General features: G+C 45.8%; 1 protein-coding gene across 2 annotated transcripts in view; it reads left to right on the top strand.

The window, feature by feature from the left end:
- The window catches only part of CADM2 (cell adhesion molecule 2), a 612,895-nt gene that overhangs the window by 336,747 nt on the left and 257,167 nt on the right, over positions 1–18,981 (top strand). For both annotated transcript variants that reach the window (XM_073668208.1, XM_073668209.1), the window contains exon 5: positions 14,096–14,186. In XM_073668208.1, coding sequence (XP_073524309.1) covers positions 14,096–14,186 — 91 coding nt within the window. The remainder of the gene's footprint in view (positions 1–14,095; positions 14,187–18,981) is intronic.

Below are 18,981 nucleotides of genomic sequence, written 5' to 3'. Positions count from 1 at the left end.
CGTCACAGAGAGACGCTGAGCAGCGCAAGTAAGCCTGCGCTTCTCAGTGTCTGCGGGATGAGAGGCTGGATGGCAGCGTTCTGCTGCGGTCCAGCCTGTCATCTCGATGTAGCAGAGCTGAAGCTGTCCTGGGAACCATGGAAAGGTAAGGATGAGGTTGCTTTATTATTTTTCTTTTATTGCAGGAGATCGTTGGCTTCAGCTGGAATGGGCGTGACGGTAAGTATGGTTTAATTTAGAACAATAAAGGATTGTGTCTTTATTTCAATTAAAGGACTTTATTCTGGGTGTTTGTGTTTTTTTTAACTTTGACTATGGGGTTAGTAATGGGGGTGTCTTATAGACGCCTCTCCATTACTAACCTGGGCTTGATGTCAGCTGGCATTATAAGCTGACATCAACCCCAACCCTATTACCCCCTGCCACCGCACCAGGGCAGCGTGGAAGAGCGAGGCTAAGTGCCAGAATTGGCGCATCCTATGAATGCGCCATTTCTGGGGCGGCTGACGGCTGGTGTTTCTAGCCTGGGAGGGGGCCAATATTCATGGCTCCCTTCCTGGGCTATTAATATCAGCCCCCAGCTGTCTGCCTAGCCTTTGCTAGCTATTAAATTAGGGGGGACCCCACGTCATTTTTTTGGGGGGTCCCCCATTTTAATAGCTAGTAAAGGCTATGTATTCAGCTGGGGGCTGATATTAGTAGCCTGGGAAGCTCCGTGGGTATTACCCCCTTCCCAGGCTTCAAACATCTGCCCCAGCCGTCTGCTTAACCTCCGCTAGAGCCTAAAATTAAGGGGAACCCCACGCCAATTTTTTTAATAATAAATCCTTTATTTTAATACTAAATGACAAGTACAGTAACCAACACTATCACTGTACTTCATATATATGTGACTGACATGTTTCTATCTATCTAATCTATGTGTGAAGCTCTATTCTGTCTGTTATAAATTGTCGGGTACAGATGCTGAATTGCCGGCCGGCTTTTTTAAAGAGACGGTGCATGAAAACACTATTATTTTTTTTGATAAATCCTTTACGCTAAATGACAAGTACAGTAAGCAGCACTTTCACTGTACTTCGTATATATGTGGCTGACATGTTTATATCTATCTAATCTATGTGTGAAGCTCTATTCTTTCTGTTCTAAATTGTCGGGTACCGGTGTATGCCGCTGCTGAATTGCCGGCTTTTCATGTTTCACTCTTGGCACTGTTCCCATCGATTTGGGCAATCACTGTAATGCCACAACCACCATGGCTGTGGCATTACAGTGAGTGGCAGACAATCCCTGCATGATTGGTGCTCTAAATAGCGCCAGACATGCAGAACACGCTTTTGGTGCACGAACAGTTATCGAACATAACCTCGAACAGCCGAATTTTTTGCAAATCGTTCGGGTTCGTCGAACAACTCGAACACCGCCCAAAACAGCTCGAATTTGAGATTGGCGAACAGTTCTAGTCGAACACCGCTCATCTCTACTAATGACAACTTATTCAATATGATGACCTAATGTTATCAAATTCTGTCGTACCTCTAGGTTCAAAATGTACACTATACCCCTTGATAAAATCCTTGAGGGGTCTAGTTTCCAAAATGGAGTCAATTGTGGGGGGTTTCCACTATTTAGGCACATCAAGGGCTCCCGAATGCGACTTGGCGTCCACTCTTGCTTCCAGCCAATTTTGCGTTCAAAAAGGCACACAATGCGCCTGCCCTTCTGAACCCTGTCGTGCATCCAAACAGTGTATTTTCCCCACATATGGAGTATTGGCGTACTCAGGAGAAATTGCAAAAAAGTTTCTCCTCTTACCCTTGTGAAAATAAAACATTTGGGGCTAAAATATCATTTTTGTGGAAAAAGTTTGATTTTTTTATTTTCACGGCTCCATGTTATAAACTTCTGTGAAACACCTGGGGGTTAAGGGTGCTCACCACATATCTAGATAAATTCCCTGAGGGGTCTAGTTTCCAAAATGGTGTCACTTGTGGGGGGTTTTCCACTGTTTAGGCACATTAGGGGCACATCCGCTAATTATTCAAGCAAATTTTACATTCTAAAAGTCAAATGGCGCTCCATTCCTTCAGAACCCTGCCGTACACCCAAGAAGTGATTTTCCCCCACATATGGGGTATTGGCTTACTCAGGAGAGATTGCATAAAAGTTGCATGGTGCAAATTCTCCTGTTACACTTATGAAAATACAAAACTTGGGGCTGAAAAACATTTTTGTGGAAAAAATGTGAAAATGTTATTTTCACGGCTCCATATTATAAACTTTTGTGAAGCACCTGGGGATTCAAGGTGCTCACCACACATCTAGATAAGTTCCCTGAGGGGTCTAGTTTCCAAAATGGTATCACTTATGTGGGGTTTCCACTGTTTAGGCATATCAGGGGTAGTGTTGAGCCACCCCCGTAGTGTTCGAGTTCGGTTCGGTTCGTCGAACACCCGTGTGTTCGCCGAACTGTTCGTCGAACTGTTCGTCGAACACCTTCGAACACCGTTAAAACCAATGGCAGGCAAGCAAAAACACATAGAAACACATAGAAAACACCTTCAAAGGTGTCCAAAAGCTGACAAACTGCTCAGAAGACACAACTAACACATGGAAAAGTGACAAGTACATATAGTCATGCGAAAAGAAAAGAGGTGGAGGAGTAAAAGGAGGGGGAGACACAGATATAGGCATGTCATGCCCTTCTAAAATCCAAAAAGTGAGAAGCCGACACGTTCAGTCCGCTCCTGCCCGTGCCACCTCCGCGTCGCCGGGTTTGTGCCAGAGCCGCGGTGAACCCTGACGGCCAGCCCCCCTCTCCCAATACTGGTGCCTGTCCGCTGGTGGGTCGAGCGAGCCCCCCTGTGGTGGAGGCAGCTCTAAGCTTTTTAATTTAAATTGTCTCTCTAATTTGAATGAATACACTTTAAATCCATTTACAAGGATCTATTGGAGGGCAAGTCTCATGCCAGCAGCCGCGCGTAATTCCAGCTCCAGTAGCGTCCACTAAAGCTGCTGCAGTTAAAAAGCTTTTATAAGGATCGAGCTCGGCTGTCCACCGCAAGGCATCCTACTGCCAATCCCAGCCCCTATGCCTTGGGGTGCCTCCTGATGCTCTTCACTGAGTATCCCGTGGTCCCGAAGCATTTCCTTGGAAAAAATTAAGTGTCCAAACTACAGGTGGTGTAGCTTGCTTAACAGCCGGGATAATCCGCTGACTAGCAGACACTGCTACTAGGCACAAAGTATTTCCTGGGCTAGATGCAGTTAAAAATTTGTAATTAGATACTCTCGTTGGATGCTGAGAAAGCATTCCATAGAGTCTCCTGGCACGCCATATATGATTCTCTTAAAAAGCTTGGGGTAGGGGTCTAGGGGACCCTTTTATAGCCAAAATCACGGCCCTGTATCGCAATACGTCACCTAGGCTGAAGATAAATGGAACTGTAGCACCCTGAGGGCTCGGTTGCTACAGAGGTATTGCACCTCACCCAGAGGTGTGATATCTCACTCTCAGGTAAGGATGTAGTGTGGATCAGGACCCGACACCTGCATGCATTACACCACAATGCCGTGGGGCAGGGCGACCAATATGCCCCTGAGATGGGCACGACAGTCCCTGTCCCTGGCTGGAGTGGGGGGAGGGAACACTGAGGAAGGGGAACCCTGTAGTGCAGGTGGAGGGAGGAAGCAGTTCCTGGGTGCATTGAGAAGGGAGTATAAAAGGTGGGCACCATCTTAGTTCAGTGCAGAGAAGTCTGAGCAGAAGTGGCAGGGAGCAGGGGCTCTGCATGAACTCTGCTCCGGAGGCGGGCCTAGTAACAGAGGCCCAGGCCTGGAAGAGGGAGAAGGAAGGAAGAGGAGCGGAGAAGGCTCCAGGAATGAGGAACGAAGGGATCCCAGGGGTGCGGATGGGCGAGTCGCCACCGCACACCCGAATCCACCTGCGCGGAGGGGTCAGGCCAAAGGGGGAGACCGGTCCCCGAAACTAGTGGAGGCAGGAAACGACCCTCAGCTAGAAACAGGAGGCTGTGACATTTTATGTGGCGCAGCCCCTCGCTACACCCGCTAGGAAGGCACCACATAGGGTCAGGGAAACTGGCGCCAAGTTTACCAAGAGGAGGCCCGAGGCAGCCGGACAGAAGGGTTGGTAAGAAAGGCCAGACAAAGGACACACAAAGGGGGTCCTGTGAAGCGCTCCAAAGTTATCTGGGAGTTGTCTGAGCCCCTCACCTGGTGAGCACAGTACGACGTGGGCAGCCGTTGCCTGCAGACGTGGTCTGGATAATAAGAACTGTGAGTAAAGGCCCTGGACTGCATCACTGACTCCGTGTCGTTACTGCTGCTGCCCTGCACCATCACCCCCATCCTCCGCATACACTGCCCTGAGGCTATACTCCTCCCGTGGGGAGTTATGCTACACTCTGCTGCACCCACAACACCAGCCTCAGCGGTCTGCCCTGGAGCGGCGGTTCACTCTGACCGCAATCCACGGGTGGCGTAGTCGGACATTTAAACATCAAAACCACATAAATAGTTCCGCCACTGGTTTGACCGCCCTGAGCCACGGAACAGGGTCGCCGCCACGGAGACTACAACCACCAGCATCCACCAAAAAGGGTCCGGCTCCGGGTGTCCCAAGGCCCAGGGGGCGCGTCAGAACATTTTCATCACCTTTCACAATCACCAATGGGACAAGGCAGGGATGTTCTCTGTCCCCTCTCTTATACATCCTAGTGACGGAGCACCTGCTCTCATCAATTTGCCATAACCCCAATATTAGGTGGATTGAGGTGGGAGGCACCGAGTACAAGTGCTCTCTATTTGCTGATGATGTCCTAGTATATATCACTCAATCACATATATCCATCCATGCTGTTATGGCTGAAATAGATCACTTTGTTACATGGTCAAATTTTAAAATCAATGCAGCGAAGTCTGAGGCCCTCGATGTCTCCCTCCCCAAATCCATATAGGATTCCATCCAGTCCAACTTTCCCTTTGCCTGGCCCTCACAGGGTATCAAATACTTAGGAATTCCTATTCATAGAGACCTCTCCCATCTATGTTATCTTAATTTTGGGCCCTTTATTGAACAACTCCATACAGACCACGGTTGGCAAGTTAGAACTGTAAGATTCACTACGTGAAACACTGGTGTTTTGTGGAAAAGCACATGTACACTGTGTTCCAAATTATTATGCAAAAAGTGTTTAGGAGTGATAAGGTAAGAATTTGTTTGTTTGTCAGTTAAACTCATTGATGGTGATGTGTGTCAGGGCTCTTTATATCACTGTAAGCAATTGCAGACTCCTGTGCTAATTAGTTTGGCAGGTGTGTCCAATGAAAGGCAAGACTACTTAAGAAGGCTGTCTCACATTATTAAGCAGCCTACATTTTCTGCCAAAATGGGAAAGAAAAAGGATGTGTCGGCTGCTGAGAAGCAACAAATTGTGGAGTGTTTAGGTCAAGGCATGACTACAATCAACATTGTGCGATGATCAGGATGAAGTGTCTTGGCAATCAAGAAGTATGTAGCTGATTCACAGTACACACGTGTGCGTGCTGATAAGGGCAAATTGAGGACTCTTTCCTACAGGCAATTACGTCAGGTTGAAAGAGCAGCGGCAAAAAAGCCTTGTCATAGCAGCAGACAAGTTTTTGAAGCTGCTGGTGCCTCCAACGTCCCCCGAACAACAAGATGCAGGGTCCTTCAGAGGTTTGCAGCTGTGCATACGCCATCCTGTCGACCTCTTCTATCCACTTCACACAAGCAGAAACGGCTCCAGTGGGCCAAACATTACATGAAGACTGATTTCAAAACTGTTTTGTTCACGGATGAGTGCCGTGCAGCGCTCGATGGTCCAGATGGATGGAGTGGAGGATGGCTGGTTGATGGACACCCCACGCAAACACGGCTACAGCGCCAACAAGGAGGAGGTGGAGTAATGTTTTGTGCTGGAATCATGGGGAGAGAGATTGTCGGCCCCTTTAGGATCCCTGAAGGCGCTAAAGATGAACTCCATAATGTATGTGGATTTTCTCAAACAGCACTTCCTGCCATGGTTCAAGAAGAAGAACCGTGTATTTCACAGCTAGATCATTTTTTTGCATGATAATGCACCATCTCATGCTGCACATAAAACATCTGCATCTCTGGCTGATATGGGCATAAAAGGGGACAAACTTATGGTGTGACCCCCATGCTCCCCTGACCTCTACCCCATTCAGAACCTTTGGAGCATCATTAAAAGGAGTGTCTATGATGGCGGGAGGCAGTTCACATCTAAGCAACAGCTCTGGGAGGGTATTCTGTCCTCATGCAAAACAATTGAAGCAGAAACCATCCAAAACCTGACAAATTCAATGGACGAGAGAGTTCAGAAGCTCCTTTCGAACAAGGGGTCCTATGTGAAAATGTAACATCACCTAGAATAAAGTTTTGAGTTGAAAACTGTTTGATTTCAGTTTCTAACAACCTGCTAATGCTTATAATTTCAAAAATGACCATTTTTTTGGTCTTTATTAAAATGAAAAGGTTGATCGAAAAGTTTGGGGGATCTAAGAGTGTGGCAACCCAGTAGTCATGATTACTTCGAATTCTGACAATATGAGGGTCATGCTGCAGGTAGTGCAGCAAGAAGGCACTTATGTGTCTTGCGTATCTCCGAGCCCCAAAATTATTTTCCGGGCTAGATGCAGCTAAAAATTATTATTAATTTTAAATCTGGTGAAGCTTTAGTATAGATGGCCTAATAGGATCAGTGCTGCACACTGCTACAAAGCCCAAATTATTTTCCAGTCAAGATACAGATAAACATGATTAGTAATTTTAAATCTGGTGGAGCTTATTATAGATGGCCTAATAGAATCAGTGCTGCACACTGCTACAAAGCCCAAATTATTTTCCAGCCAAGATACAGATAAACATGATTAGTAATTTGAAAGCTTAAAACGGTTGGTAAGGTGATTTTAACCAATCATCAAGCTTTTACTCTCCCCAGGATGACACAGGGGTAGAAAAGTCATTTCGGATCCATGATTTGTTCATCTTTATGAACGTGAGTCTGTCTACATTATCAGTGGAGAGCCGCGTGCGCTTATCTGTCAGCACACCACCAGCAGCGCTGAACACACGTTCAGACAGAACGCTGGCTGCGGGGCATGACAAGATCTCCAAGGCGTAAGTGGCTAGCTCCGGCCATTTATCCAGATTGGAAGCCCAAAAAGAGCAAGGGTCCAGTGACACAGTCATGGCTTCAATGTTTACTTGGAGATACTCCTGTACCATCGTCTCTAGGCGTTGACTATGTGTCAGACTTCTTGTCTCCTGTGGCCTTGCAAAGGATGGGCTAAAAAAGTGGTGAAATGATTCCGCAAAATTGATGTTACCAGCAGATACTGTGGTTCTGTTACGGTTTGAGTGCTGAACACTTGATGGTCCCACGGTTGGCAAGTTGGAACTGTGAGATTGACTACGTGCACCACTGGTATTTTGTGGAAAAGCACATGTAAGATTCTGCAACAGTCTCTGCTGATACTCCTGCATGCGTGCATCCCTTTCTATGACAGGAATAATTTCTGCAAATTTACTTTTGTACCGGGGATCTAACAGTGTGGCAACCCAGTAGTCAGGATTATTTCTAATTCTCACAATTCGAGGGTCATGTTGCAGGTAGTGCAGCAAGAAGGCACTCATGTGTCTTGCGCATCCAGGAGCACCAAGTCCCTGTTGTGTTGGTGGCGAGGTAACAATCATGCTTCCTTCCTCTGTCCTCTCCCCCCAACCTCGCACAACAGAAATCTGATCAAGGTCTCCCTCATCTGATGAGTCTTCCATCAGTTCGTCCTCCACTTCTTCCTGGGCTCCTGCACCTTCCTCATTAGTTTGGCTGCTACCATGCGCCCTGGTAAAACCATCTCCCCCACCCTCACATGCCAGCCGCCTTGGTGCTGCCGACCGTCTGGACCTTGCAGATGTTAGCCCTTCCGCATACAACTCCTCCTCCTCTACTTCCTCCACCTCCTCTTGTGCCACCACCTGACTCCGAATTCTGTTTAACATGTGCTCCAGCATGTAAATAACTGGAATAGTCATGCTGATAATGGCATCGTCAGCACTAAACATCTTCGTCGCCATTTCAAAACTGTGCAGAAGGGTGCATAGGTCCCTGATCTGAGACCACTCCTCCAGCGTGATTTGCCCCACCTCTGGATCTCGTTGGCCCAGGCTATACGTCAGAGCGTATTGCACCAGGGCTTGTCGGTGCTGCCACAGTCGCTGCAACATGTGCAGAGTTGAATTCCACCGGGAAGGCACATCGCATTTTAGCCGGTGAAGTGGCAGGCCCAACGACTTCTGTAGAGATGTATGTCGCTGAGCTGCGGGATGCGAACGGCGTTAGTGAGCACACAGCGACCGTGCCCTCTGCAGAAGGCCATCTAGTCTGGGATAGTGGGCTAAAAATTGCTGGACAACCAGGTTCAACACGTGAGCCATACAAGGCACGTGTGTGACATTGCCCCGGCGAAAGGCCGCACCCAGGTTTGCAGCATTGTCGCACACGGCCTTCCCTGGTTTCAGGTCCAGTGGAGACAACCATTCATGAAATTGGTTCTCCAGAGCTGACCACAACTCCTCAGCTGTGTGACTCACATTTCCCAGACATTTCAATGTAAAAACCGCCTGATGACGTTGAGCCCTACTGCCAGCATAGTAAGGAGGTGTGCAGGATCCCTTCTGCGCAGTTAGAAAGCTTGTGGCATGACCAGACAGGCTTTGGGTGCAGGTGGAAGACCGAGAGGAGGTTGAGGAGGCAGAAGCAGTGGAAGAACTTTGACATAAAGAGGATTGACCCACAACTCGTGGGAACGGCAAGACTTGGACAGCAGCCCCTTGTCCTGCTGTCACCATAGTTACCCAGTGCCCAGTCAGCGACATGTAACGCCCTGTCCATGCCTACTCGTCCAAGTGTCTGTGATGAAATGCACCCTGTCACACACAGAGTTTCTCAAAGAAGCGGTGATGTTGTGTGCGACATGCTGGTGGAGCGCAGGCACACCTTTCTTTGAGAAGTAGTGCCGACTGGGCATCTGGTACTGGGGCACTGCGACGGACATAAGGTCTCGAAAATCCTCTGTGTCCACCAGGCGGAAAGGCAGCATTTCTGTAGCCAAGAGCTTGCAGATGGTGAAATTCAACCTCTTAGCTTTCTCATGGCTAGGAGGAAATGGTCTTTTACTTGTCCACATCTGAGGGACCGAGGGCTGGCTATTGTGCTTAGACGGGGTTGATAAGGGTGTCCCCGGCAAACTGCCGGTCTGTGAGGAAGATGCAGGCAGACATGTTAGGTTGCCTTGATCCAAAGGTGGTGCTATCGATGTCGGACAGCACTCAACACCAGCTGGTGTTACCACCTCCAAAGAAAATGATGACCTGCCAATCACGCTGGCTGTTGCGGGTAAAGAGGTGGCAGGTCTGCGCCCCAAAACAGGTGTGACTGCTGTCCCCCCAGTCACAGAGGATGAAGAGGCCGCGGATGCACAAGATATGGCAGACGGTGGTTGGCCCGGCCGGCTAGGCCGCATTGTAGCACACTGAGCTTCCCACTGCAACTTATGCTTCATGTCCATGTGCCGGTTCATGCATGAAGTACTCAAACTATGTATTTTTTGGCCTCTACTTAGCTTTTGCTGACAAATGTTACAGATAACACGAGTTGGGTCATCTTTATCGATCTGAAAAAATGCCCAGGCTATGCAAGGCTTAGCACCCATGCGACCTGAAGAGCCACCACGACTTGTGGTGAGAGGCAGAGTTGTGTTTGAGGATGCAGTTGTTGACGTGCTTCCAGTACTACGTCTCTGTCCAGGAAGGCGCAACCTGACCTCGTCGTCACTAGCATCTTCCTCCACCTACTCTGCTGACCTCATCTCTTGGCTGACTGTGGGTTGACAGTAAGTGGGATCTCCAACCTCATCATCATCACCCTGTGCGTTATCACACCCATCGTCCTCAGAGCCAACCTGTTCCTGCCCTGACAAAAAACTAAAGTTGTCGCTCCAATCAGGTATTTGAGTCTTATCATCGTCTTCCTCATTGTCTCCACCAACAGGAGTTACAGTTTGGGAATGAGGGTCTACATTATGGTCAGAACCTTCTGCGTCTGGTCCTGGATGCGACTCATAAAGATTCTGGGCATCAGTGCAGATCATTTCCTCGTCTGGATTCACAAAAGCGCTGGAGTCGACCTCTGATTCCCAGGCTATAGTATGAGTAAACAGCTCTGCAGACTCAACCATCTGTTCTACCTCATACTCAGACAGGCAGCTGGAGATTTGGGAGCTGTGAGGAAGCAAGTGCGATTGGGGTGACACCTTTGAGGACTGGAGTATTTGTGATGTTGAAGTTGATGTGAAGGAGAGCCCACTTAAAGGAGCACTTGATATCCATTGAAGCACCTGCTGTTTTTGTGCCTCATCTGGAATTTGTAGCGATTGGCGTGGCCGTAAGAAAGGGATCTTATCACATTGTCCGCTAAAAGAAGTAGACATTTTAGTTTGGCTGGAAGATGGTCTTTCTTCTGCAGATGTTACTGTTGCTTTAACACCTACCCCACGGACACAACCTTTTTTCCCCTTCCCAACACGCCTATTCCCCTTTCCAACAGCAGCAGGCCTTTTTCCACTCATTTTGGTGGTTAACTAATTCACAACTCTGGAGTTGTTTGCACAAAAAAACAATGGATGTGAACCGAGCAGAGCTGAGTGGCCAAACTGTGGTATTAGGCCAAAACTATTAGCTGGGTTAGATGCAGAAAAAAATTATATTCAATTTGCAACCTGATGGAGGTCAGTATAGATGGACTAATAGAACAAGTCCCACACACAGCTAGAAGCCCAAATATTTTTTCAGAGGTAGATGCAGAAAAAAATTGTATTCAGTTTGCAACCTGATGGAGGTCTGTATAGATGGATTAATAGAACAAGTCCCACACACAGCTACAAGCCCAATATTTTTTCAGAGGTAGATGCAGAAAAAAAATATATTCAGTTTGCAACCTGATAGAGGTCAGTATAGATGGACTAATAGAGAAAGTCCCACACACTGCTAGAAGGCCAAATATTTTTTCAGAGCTAGATTCAGACAAAAAATTATTTTGGATTTGCAACCTAATGGAGGTCAGTATAGGTGGACTAATAGAACAAGTCCCACACACTGGTAGAAGGCCAAATATTTTTTCAGAGGTAGATGCAGAAAAAAATTATATTCAGTTTGCAACCTGATGGAGGTCTGTATAGATGGATTAATAGAACAAGTCCCACACACAGCTAGAAGCCCAAATATTTTTTCAGAGGTAGATGCAGATAAAAATTATTTTTAATTTGCAACCTGATGGAGGTCAGTATAGATGGACTAATAGAGAAAGTCCCACACACTGCTAGAAGGCCAAATATTTTTTCAGAGCTAGATGCAGATAAAAATTATTTTTAATTTGCAACCTGATGAAGGTCAGTATAGATGGACTAATAGAACAAGTCCCACACACAGCTAGAAGCCCAAATATTTTTTCAGAGGTACTGTAGATGCAGATAAAAGTTATTTTTAATTTGCAACCTGATGGAGGTCAGTATAGATGGACTAATAGATAAAGTCCCACACACTGCTAGAAGGCCAAATATTTTTTCAGAGCTAGATGCAGAAAAAAATTATATTCAGTTTGCAACCTGATGGAGGTCAGTATAGATGGACTAATAGAGAAAGTCCCACACACTGCTAGAAGGCCACATATTTTTTCAGAGGTAGATGCAGAAAAAAATATATTCAGTTTGCAACCTGATGGAGGTCAGTATAGATGGACTAATAGAGAAAGTCCCACACACTGCTAGAAGGCCACATATTTTTTCAGAGGTAGATGCAGAAAAAAATATATTCAGTTTGCAACCTGATGGAGGTCTGTATAGATGGATTAATAGAACAAGTCCCACACACAGCTAGAAGCCCAATATTTTTTCAGAGGTAGATGCAGAAAAAAATATATTCAGTTTGCAACCTGATGGAGGTCAGTATAGATGGACTAATACAACAAGTCCCACACACAGCTAGAAGCCCAATATTTTTTCAGAGGTAGATGCAGAAAAAAATATATTCAGTTTGCAACCTGATGGAGGTCAGTATAGATGGACTAAAACAACAAGTCCCACACACAGCTAGAAGCCCAATATTTTTTCAGAGCTAGATGCAGAAAAAAATTATATTCAATTTGCAACCTGATGGAGGTCAGTATAGATGGACTAATAGAATGATGCTATGCCCAAAAGATTTTACTTCACTAGGTGCAGTAAAAAAATTGGTATTCTATACACAGGTGGTATATCTTGCAACACAGATAGGCTACTCCACTGACTAACACACTCTGCAATAGGCCAAAAAGGATTAGCTTTGCTAGATTCAGCCAAATGCTGTGAAAAAAACTTGCACAGCACTGGCACAGACCTGCCTGGCAAAAACTGATAGGAACTGATGTAACCTAGTCCTGAAAAGGACTCCAATTACAATTAGTCTTTACTCCCACAATCTATCTATTTAAGAGCACAGACCTGCCTGATAAAAGTCGTAGGAAATGCTGTAACCTAGTCCTTAAAAGGACTGCAATCACAACTATTCCCTACTCCCAAGCTATCTGTAGATTTGTGCGAAAATTGGCTTGAAATTAACAAGGTATAGCGCACACAGCAACAGCGGTGCCGTCTAACACGCAGCTGCAGCAGTGAGAAAATGGTGGCGACGGGGAAAATGGCTTGGTCTTATAGGGCAAGGACATGTGACATACACTGCCAATGACACATGCCCTTGCTTGTGTGAAAAAAAGCACTTCGCTCCGTGTGTGCACTGCTGATAGGCTGACAGATTGCACCTCCCCACTGTAAATGCGGGAAAGAGAAAAAAAAATTGGAGATCTTCATTGTTCCTGCAGAGATCCATCCCCTGCCCCTCCCCCCACCCCGCTGTACACTCAAACTGCGTATTAACATTAATTTTCATCATTACTGAGAAAAAATCCAGTTATGATTTTGGTGCACGAACAGTTATCGAACATAACCTCGAACAGCCGAATTTTTCTCAAATTGTTCGTGTTCGCCGAACGGCACGAACACCGCCCAAAACAGCTCGAATTTGAGATTGGCGAACAGTTCGAGTAGAACAATGCTCATCTCTAATCAGGGGCTCTCTAAACGCAATATGGCGTCCACTAATTATTCAAGCAAATTTTACATTCAAAAAGTCAAATGGCACTCCTTCCTTTCTGAGCCCTGCCGTGCCCCCTAACAGTGCTTTTTCCCTTCATATGGGGTATCTGCGTGCTCAGAGCAAAATTACACAACAAATTTTGGGATCCATTTTTTCCTATTTCCCCTGGAAAAATAAAAAAAATTTAGTCTAAAGTAACATTTTTGTGAAAAAAGTTAAATGTTCATTCTTTTCTTCCCCATTCCCAAAATTCCTGTGAAGCACATGAAGGGTTAATAAACTTCTTGAATGTAGTTTTGAGCACCTTGAGATGTGCAGTATTTATAATGGTGTCAGTTTTGGGTATTTTCTGTCTTAAAGACCCCTCTTTTAACCCTAATAAAAAAGAAGTTTGGTTCCAAAATTGTGCTGATGTAAAGTAGACATGTGGGAAATGTTATTTATTAACTATTTTCTGTGACATATCTCTCTGATTTAAGGGCACAAAAATTCAAATATTGAAAATTGTGAAATTTTCAACATTTTTGCCTAATTTCCAATTTTTTCACAATTAAACTCAAGTGATATCGAAGAAATTTTACCACTATCATAGTACAATATGTCACGAAAAAACAATCTCAGAATCACTGGAATCCGTTGATGCATTCCACAGGTATTACCTCATAAAGTGACAGTGGTCAGATTTGTAAAAATTGGCCCGGTAATTAACGTGCAAACCACCCTCGGGGGTAAAGGGGTTAATCACACTTATCATCACCTGATGTATTCGAAATAAACTATTTGTAAAAACATATTTTGTTACAAAGTGAATAATTAATTATTTTTTACTTTCCTCATTTGCAGATACTCCTACTGTAAAGATTCATCCCTCCACTCCTGTTCCTCAAGAAGGCCAGCCACTAATTTTAACTTGCGAATCTAAAGGAAAACCTGCGTAAGTCTTGTTTTATTTTTACAAAAAACTGTACAAAAGAATATTAAAAGCACTAAGCAGTTCTTGTGGCTTCATGGTACTAGAAAAAAGATTTTTTTTTTTGTCCCATTAACATCTCAGCTTTAGTTCCTGGTGCTGCAGCTCATACCGATTCATATGGATGGGGCTAAGCTGTCATACGTGACACAGCCAATAGTAAAGGGTTTTAGAAAAATTCAGTTGTAGTAAAATAACTTTGCACTTTAAACCCCCAAGTAACATTTTAAGAAAGACAGAATTTATTTGTTTTACTTGGTTATATAGCTCTATTAATTTCTATAGCGTTTTACAGATATCATCATCAATATCTCCATTGGGACTCACAGTCTAAACTCCCTATTAGTATGTCTTTAGAGTGTGGGAGGAAAGCCACGCAAACACGGGGAGAACATACAAGCTCCTTGCAGATGTTATCCTTGGTGAGACTTGAGCCCAGGACCTAGCGCTACAGTGATAGCCACTGAGCCATCATGCTGCTTTTTGTCAGATTATTCTATGGCTTGGAGATCTTTATCAAAATTTTAAAAATGTCATTGAAAAAACTACAATTCCCAATTTGGCTGCATTTCTAATGCCTGCACCATCATAACTAGAGATGAGCGAACCTTTAAGGTCCGTTTTGGATCAGTAGACTTTCCGATATTCGCCAAACAGTTCGTCGAACATATTTGAACCCCATTGAATTCAATGGGAGGCAAAGCCAGATGCATAGACAACTCCTTCAGAGGGGGCCAAAAGCTGCCAAAACAGCTCAAATTAGGGGCACACAACAGGAAAAATGGCATCAATTGACCCAGAGTACAAATAGTATAATTGCGCAGCATGGATGCATGGGAAAGGGCCTGGGACAGGGCTTGGATCAGCATTCCTAGCTTAAACATTGATCAGTAACAAGTGGATGAGTGAAAGGTGTAGGCCTGGTGCTTTGAGAGCCCTGCCAAACTCAGGCAACACACATGAAGGAGACCAAACATTTCCAAAAACTATGGGCAGACACCAGGAAAAGTAGCATCAATTGACCCACAGTAGAAATTTTAAAATGACACAGCAGCAGTAGGCATGGGTCATGCATGAGAAAGGGTCTGGGCCAGCCTTTACAGCTTTGAATTTCAAATTAAGAGGTTGGGTGAGGGACCAGTGTAGGCCTGCTGTGCTGGGAGCCCTGATACCTCATAAAACAGCTCAAACTGCTTTTCTGCTCAGCTTCAATCAGGTGACAAAAATATCAGCTTCATAGACTTCTATTGTTAGAAAAATTTAAGGATAGTAACACAGGTAGTTGACTGAAAGTAAGTCCAGGTCTGCTGATCTGGGAGCCCTACTGCTACAGGTACCACACATGAAGGAGACCCAACTTGCAGTCCAAACATTTATATAAATTAGGGGAAGACACCACTAAAGTCCAGAGTAGAAAAAGTATAATGCTGATCTGACACCCCTTCCACTACAGGCTACCCACCAGATGGAGACCCAACTTGGAGTCTCCACATTTCATAAAATTATTGCCGCATGCCACTAAAGTGGCATAAATTCCCCAGAGTAGAAATAGTATGATAGCGCTCTGACACCCCTTTCACTACAGTCAAACCACCATATGAGACCCAATGTGGAATCTCCACATTTCAAAAAATGTTTAGTAGCATCAGCAGCAGTAGCAAGAGCAGGCACAGAAGCCATGACAAAGGTGTCAAAGACTGCAATAACGCAATATCAATACAGCACACTAAAAACTACACCATTGCCTACTCTGTACAGTCTGCGACTGGAGTGCAAAAGTCATTGGAGATCCATGACTTGTTCATCTTGATGAAAGTTAGGCAGCCGGATCTGCTTATCCATCAGGACACCATCAGCAGCGCTGAAGACACGTTCTTAGACAACACTGGCTGCCGGGCATTTCAAAACCTCCAAGGCATGACATGCGAGCTCAGGCCACTCTTCCATTTTTGAAGACTAAAATGCAAAAGGATCCTAAATCTCCCTGATGGCACTGATATTGAACTCAAGATACTTCTGCACCAACCTCTCCAGTCATTCAATATGTGCCAGACTTGTATTCTGCTCTGCTGGTTCACGCGCTGGTCTAAAAAATTGCTTCTGCCACTTACACTGCTTCTGCTGTTTTTGCATTGACGACTCAACACTCCCGGAGTTGGAAGTCTAGAACTACGATGCATACTGTGTGCCTCACTGCTGTCTTGGGAAAAACACTCTTAAGATTGTCTACAAGTGTGTTTCGATACTGCAGTATGCGTGTGTCCTTTACCGGGGGAAAGCATCTGGCAAAATTTACTCTTGTACTGCGGATCTAACAGAGTGGAAACCCAGCAGTCAGCACCATTTCTAATACCACCAATATGGGCATCATGTTGCAGATAGAGCAGCAAGAAGATGCTCATGTGTCAGTGCTTCCATGAGGTCCAAGTCCATGGTGTGTTGGTGGCGTGGTAACAATCAAGCTTGCTTTCTCTGTCCCCTCTCTCCACCACAGACAACAGAGAGGGGTTCATTATCCTCTTCATGTCGAGACTGTTGCGTGCCCATCACCTCTTCCTCCTTGTCCTCTTACATTTGTTTCTCGGTTTCCGCACCCTCACTAAAATTTGCCAGGAACAATGAGCCCCCTCAATCACTGTAATCCACCCTCCCATGGCACCCACTTCTGCGACGACACTCCGGAAGTTAGAGATATTGTTATTCCTTCCTCATCCTCCTCTGCTTCCTCCTCTTCCTCTGGGACCACCACATCCTCCCACAGACTATTTAAAATGTCCTCCACCATATAGATGAATTGAATAGTGTTGCTTATGATGGTATCATCAGTGCTGACCATCTTAGTAGCCATTTTTAAACTTTTCAGAAGGGTGCAGAGATCCTTCATCTGTGCCCACTCTGCAAGTGTGATTTGCTCCACGTCAGTACTGCGTTGGTCCAGGTTATGTAAAGTGACATACCACATCAGGGCCAGTCACTGCTGCCACAGTCGTTGAAACATGTACAGAGTGGAATTCCACTGTGTCAGCACATCGCAAATCAACCGGTTAACCGATAAGACTAAAGACCTTGGTAGTGATGCAAATTGATGACTTGAGGGGTACGAATGGCAGAAGTGAGCACACAGTGACCGTGTTTTCTGCAGCAGCAGATCCAGGCCAGGCTAGTGGCAGAGAAATTGCTGTACTACCAGGTTGAGTACGTGAGCCATGCAAGGCACGTGTGTGAGGTTGCCCCGGCATAGGGCCGCAAACAGATTTGCAATGTGATTGCACATGGCCTCCCTCGCTCCCAGTTCAGTGGAGAAAGCCATAGCTCAAACTCAGCCTAGATAGCTGTCCACAACTCTTGAGCTGTGTGACTGCAATCTACAAGGCATATTAATTTAAACATTGCCTGATAGCAGTGAGCACTGGCTGCACAGTACAGATGTGGAACATGTGTCTCATTAAGGGAGAGGTTGACGATGCAGGTGGATGCACTATAGGAGGTGCAGGAGGCAGAAGCAGTGGAGGAAGCCTTGGGGATTCCTAGACTTATGGAGCAGCCCCTTCCCCGCCTGCCCTCACAGCCACCAGAGTCACCTAGTGCACAGTCAGAGAGATGAAAGGCCCCTGGACATGCTTACTCATCCAGGTTTCTGTGATTAAAAGCACCCTGGCAGGCATAAATTTTTTCAAGGAACAGGTGATGTCTTAGAGAAGTAATGGCGATAGGGCAACTGGTACTGGGGGACTGCGACAGACATCAGCTTTCAGAAACCGTTTGTATCCACCAGGAGGAAAGGCAGCATTTCCGTGTCCAACAAATTGGAGATGGTGAAGTTCATGCTGTTTGCTTTGGCATGTGTAGGAGGAAACAACCCTTTATGTAACCACAACTGTGGGACCGAGGGCTGGCTGCAGTGCTGAGAGAGGGTGGAGTAGGGTGAACACTACACACTGATTAAATGTGAGTGAGGTACAGGCGAAGATGTTATGGTGGATTGAGAAAGATGTGGTGTGCTCGGTGCCTGAGATTGGTCAAAAACAGCAGACATGTCCACTTCCATAACAGCTGACAGGCTCTCACTCAGCCTGACTGTAGTGGGCAAACAAGTGGAAGTTCTGTGGCTAGAGACCTGTGTAAGAACACTTGGTGACGAAGGAGGAAGAAGTAGCAGATGCAGTTGATAGGGAAACCAGTGGTTGGCAAGGCCCTCTAGTCCGCATTTTAAAGCAGTGAGATTCCAAGACTAATGCATGTTGATCGCTCATGTGCCGGTTCATGCATGTGATTATCAAATTATTGAATTTTTGCCTATGCTGAGTCATTTTTTACAAAGTTGGCAGATGACGTTAGTTGGGTCATCCTTTGCGGTTTCAAAAAAGGCCTAGGTTAGGCAACTTTTGTCGCCCCTGCAAACTGCAGACCCACAACCGCTGCGGGCCACAGCCAGAATTTTGTCTGAGCATGCAGTACTTGGCGTAGTTGTTTCACTCCATGTCTGTGCATGAAGCCACTACGTAACCTCCTTGTCTTCCTGCTCCTCCACCTCCTCTGCTGAGCTACTCAGCTGCGTGCCTCTGAGTTCACACCAAGTAGGATCTACAACCTCATCGTCATCCTCTCCGTTCTCCCACTCTTCGCCCTGAGAGTCACCTTCCTCCTCTTCCTGCCCTGACAGCACAGTAGAGTCCGCATGCTCCTCAGGCAGGTATCTGAGTATCATCAAGATCACCTCCACCCCCGGGGATTAAAGTCTGGTGACGATGGTCTGGAT

Source organism: Phyllobates terribilis, unplaced genomic scaffold (genome assembly GCF_046119375.1).
Source record: "Phyllobates terribilis strain yellow unplaced genomic scaffold, ASM4611937v1 Scaffold_2__4_contigs__length_985480577, whole genome shotgun sequence".
NCBI classification, from domain to species: domain Eukaryota; kingdom Metazoa; phylum Chordata; class Amphibia; order Anura; family Dendrobatidae; genus Phyllobates; species Phyllobates terribilis.
Note: the sequence above shows the minus strand (reverse complement) of the source record. Positions and strands in the feature narration are given on the sequence as shown.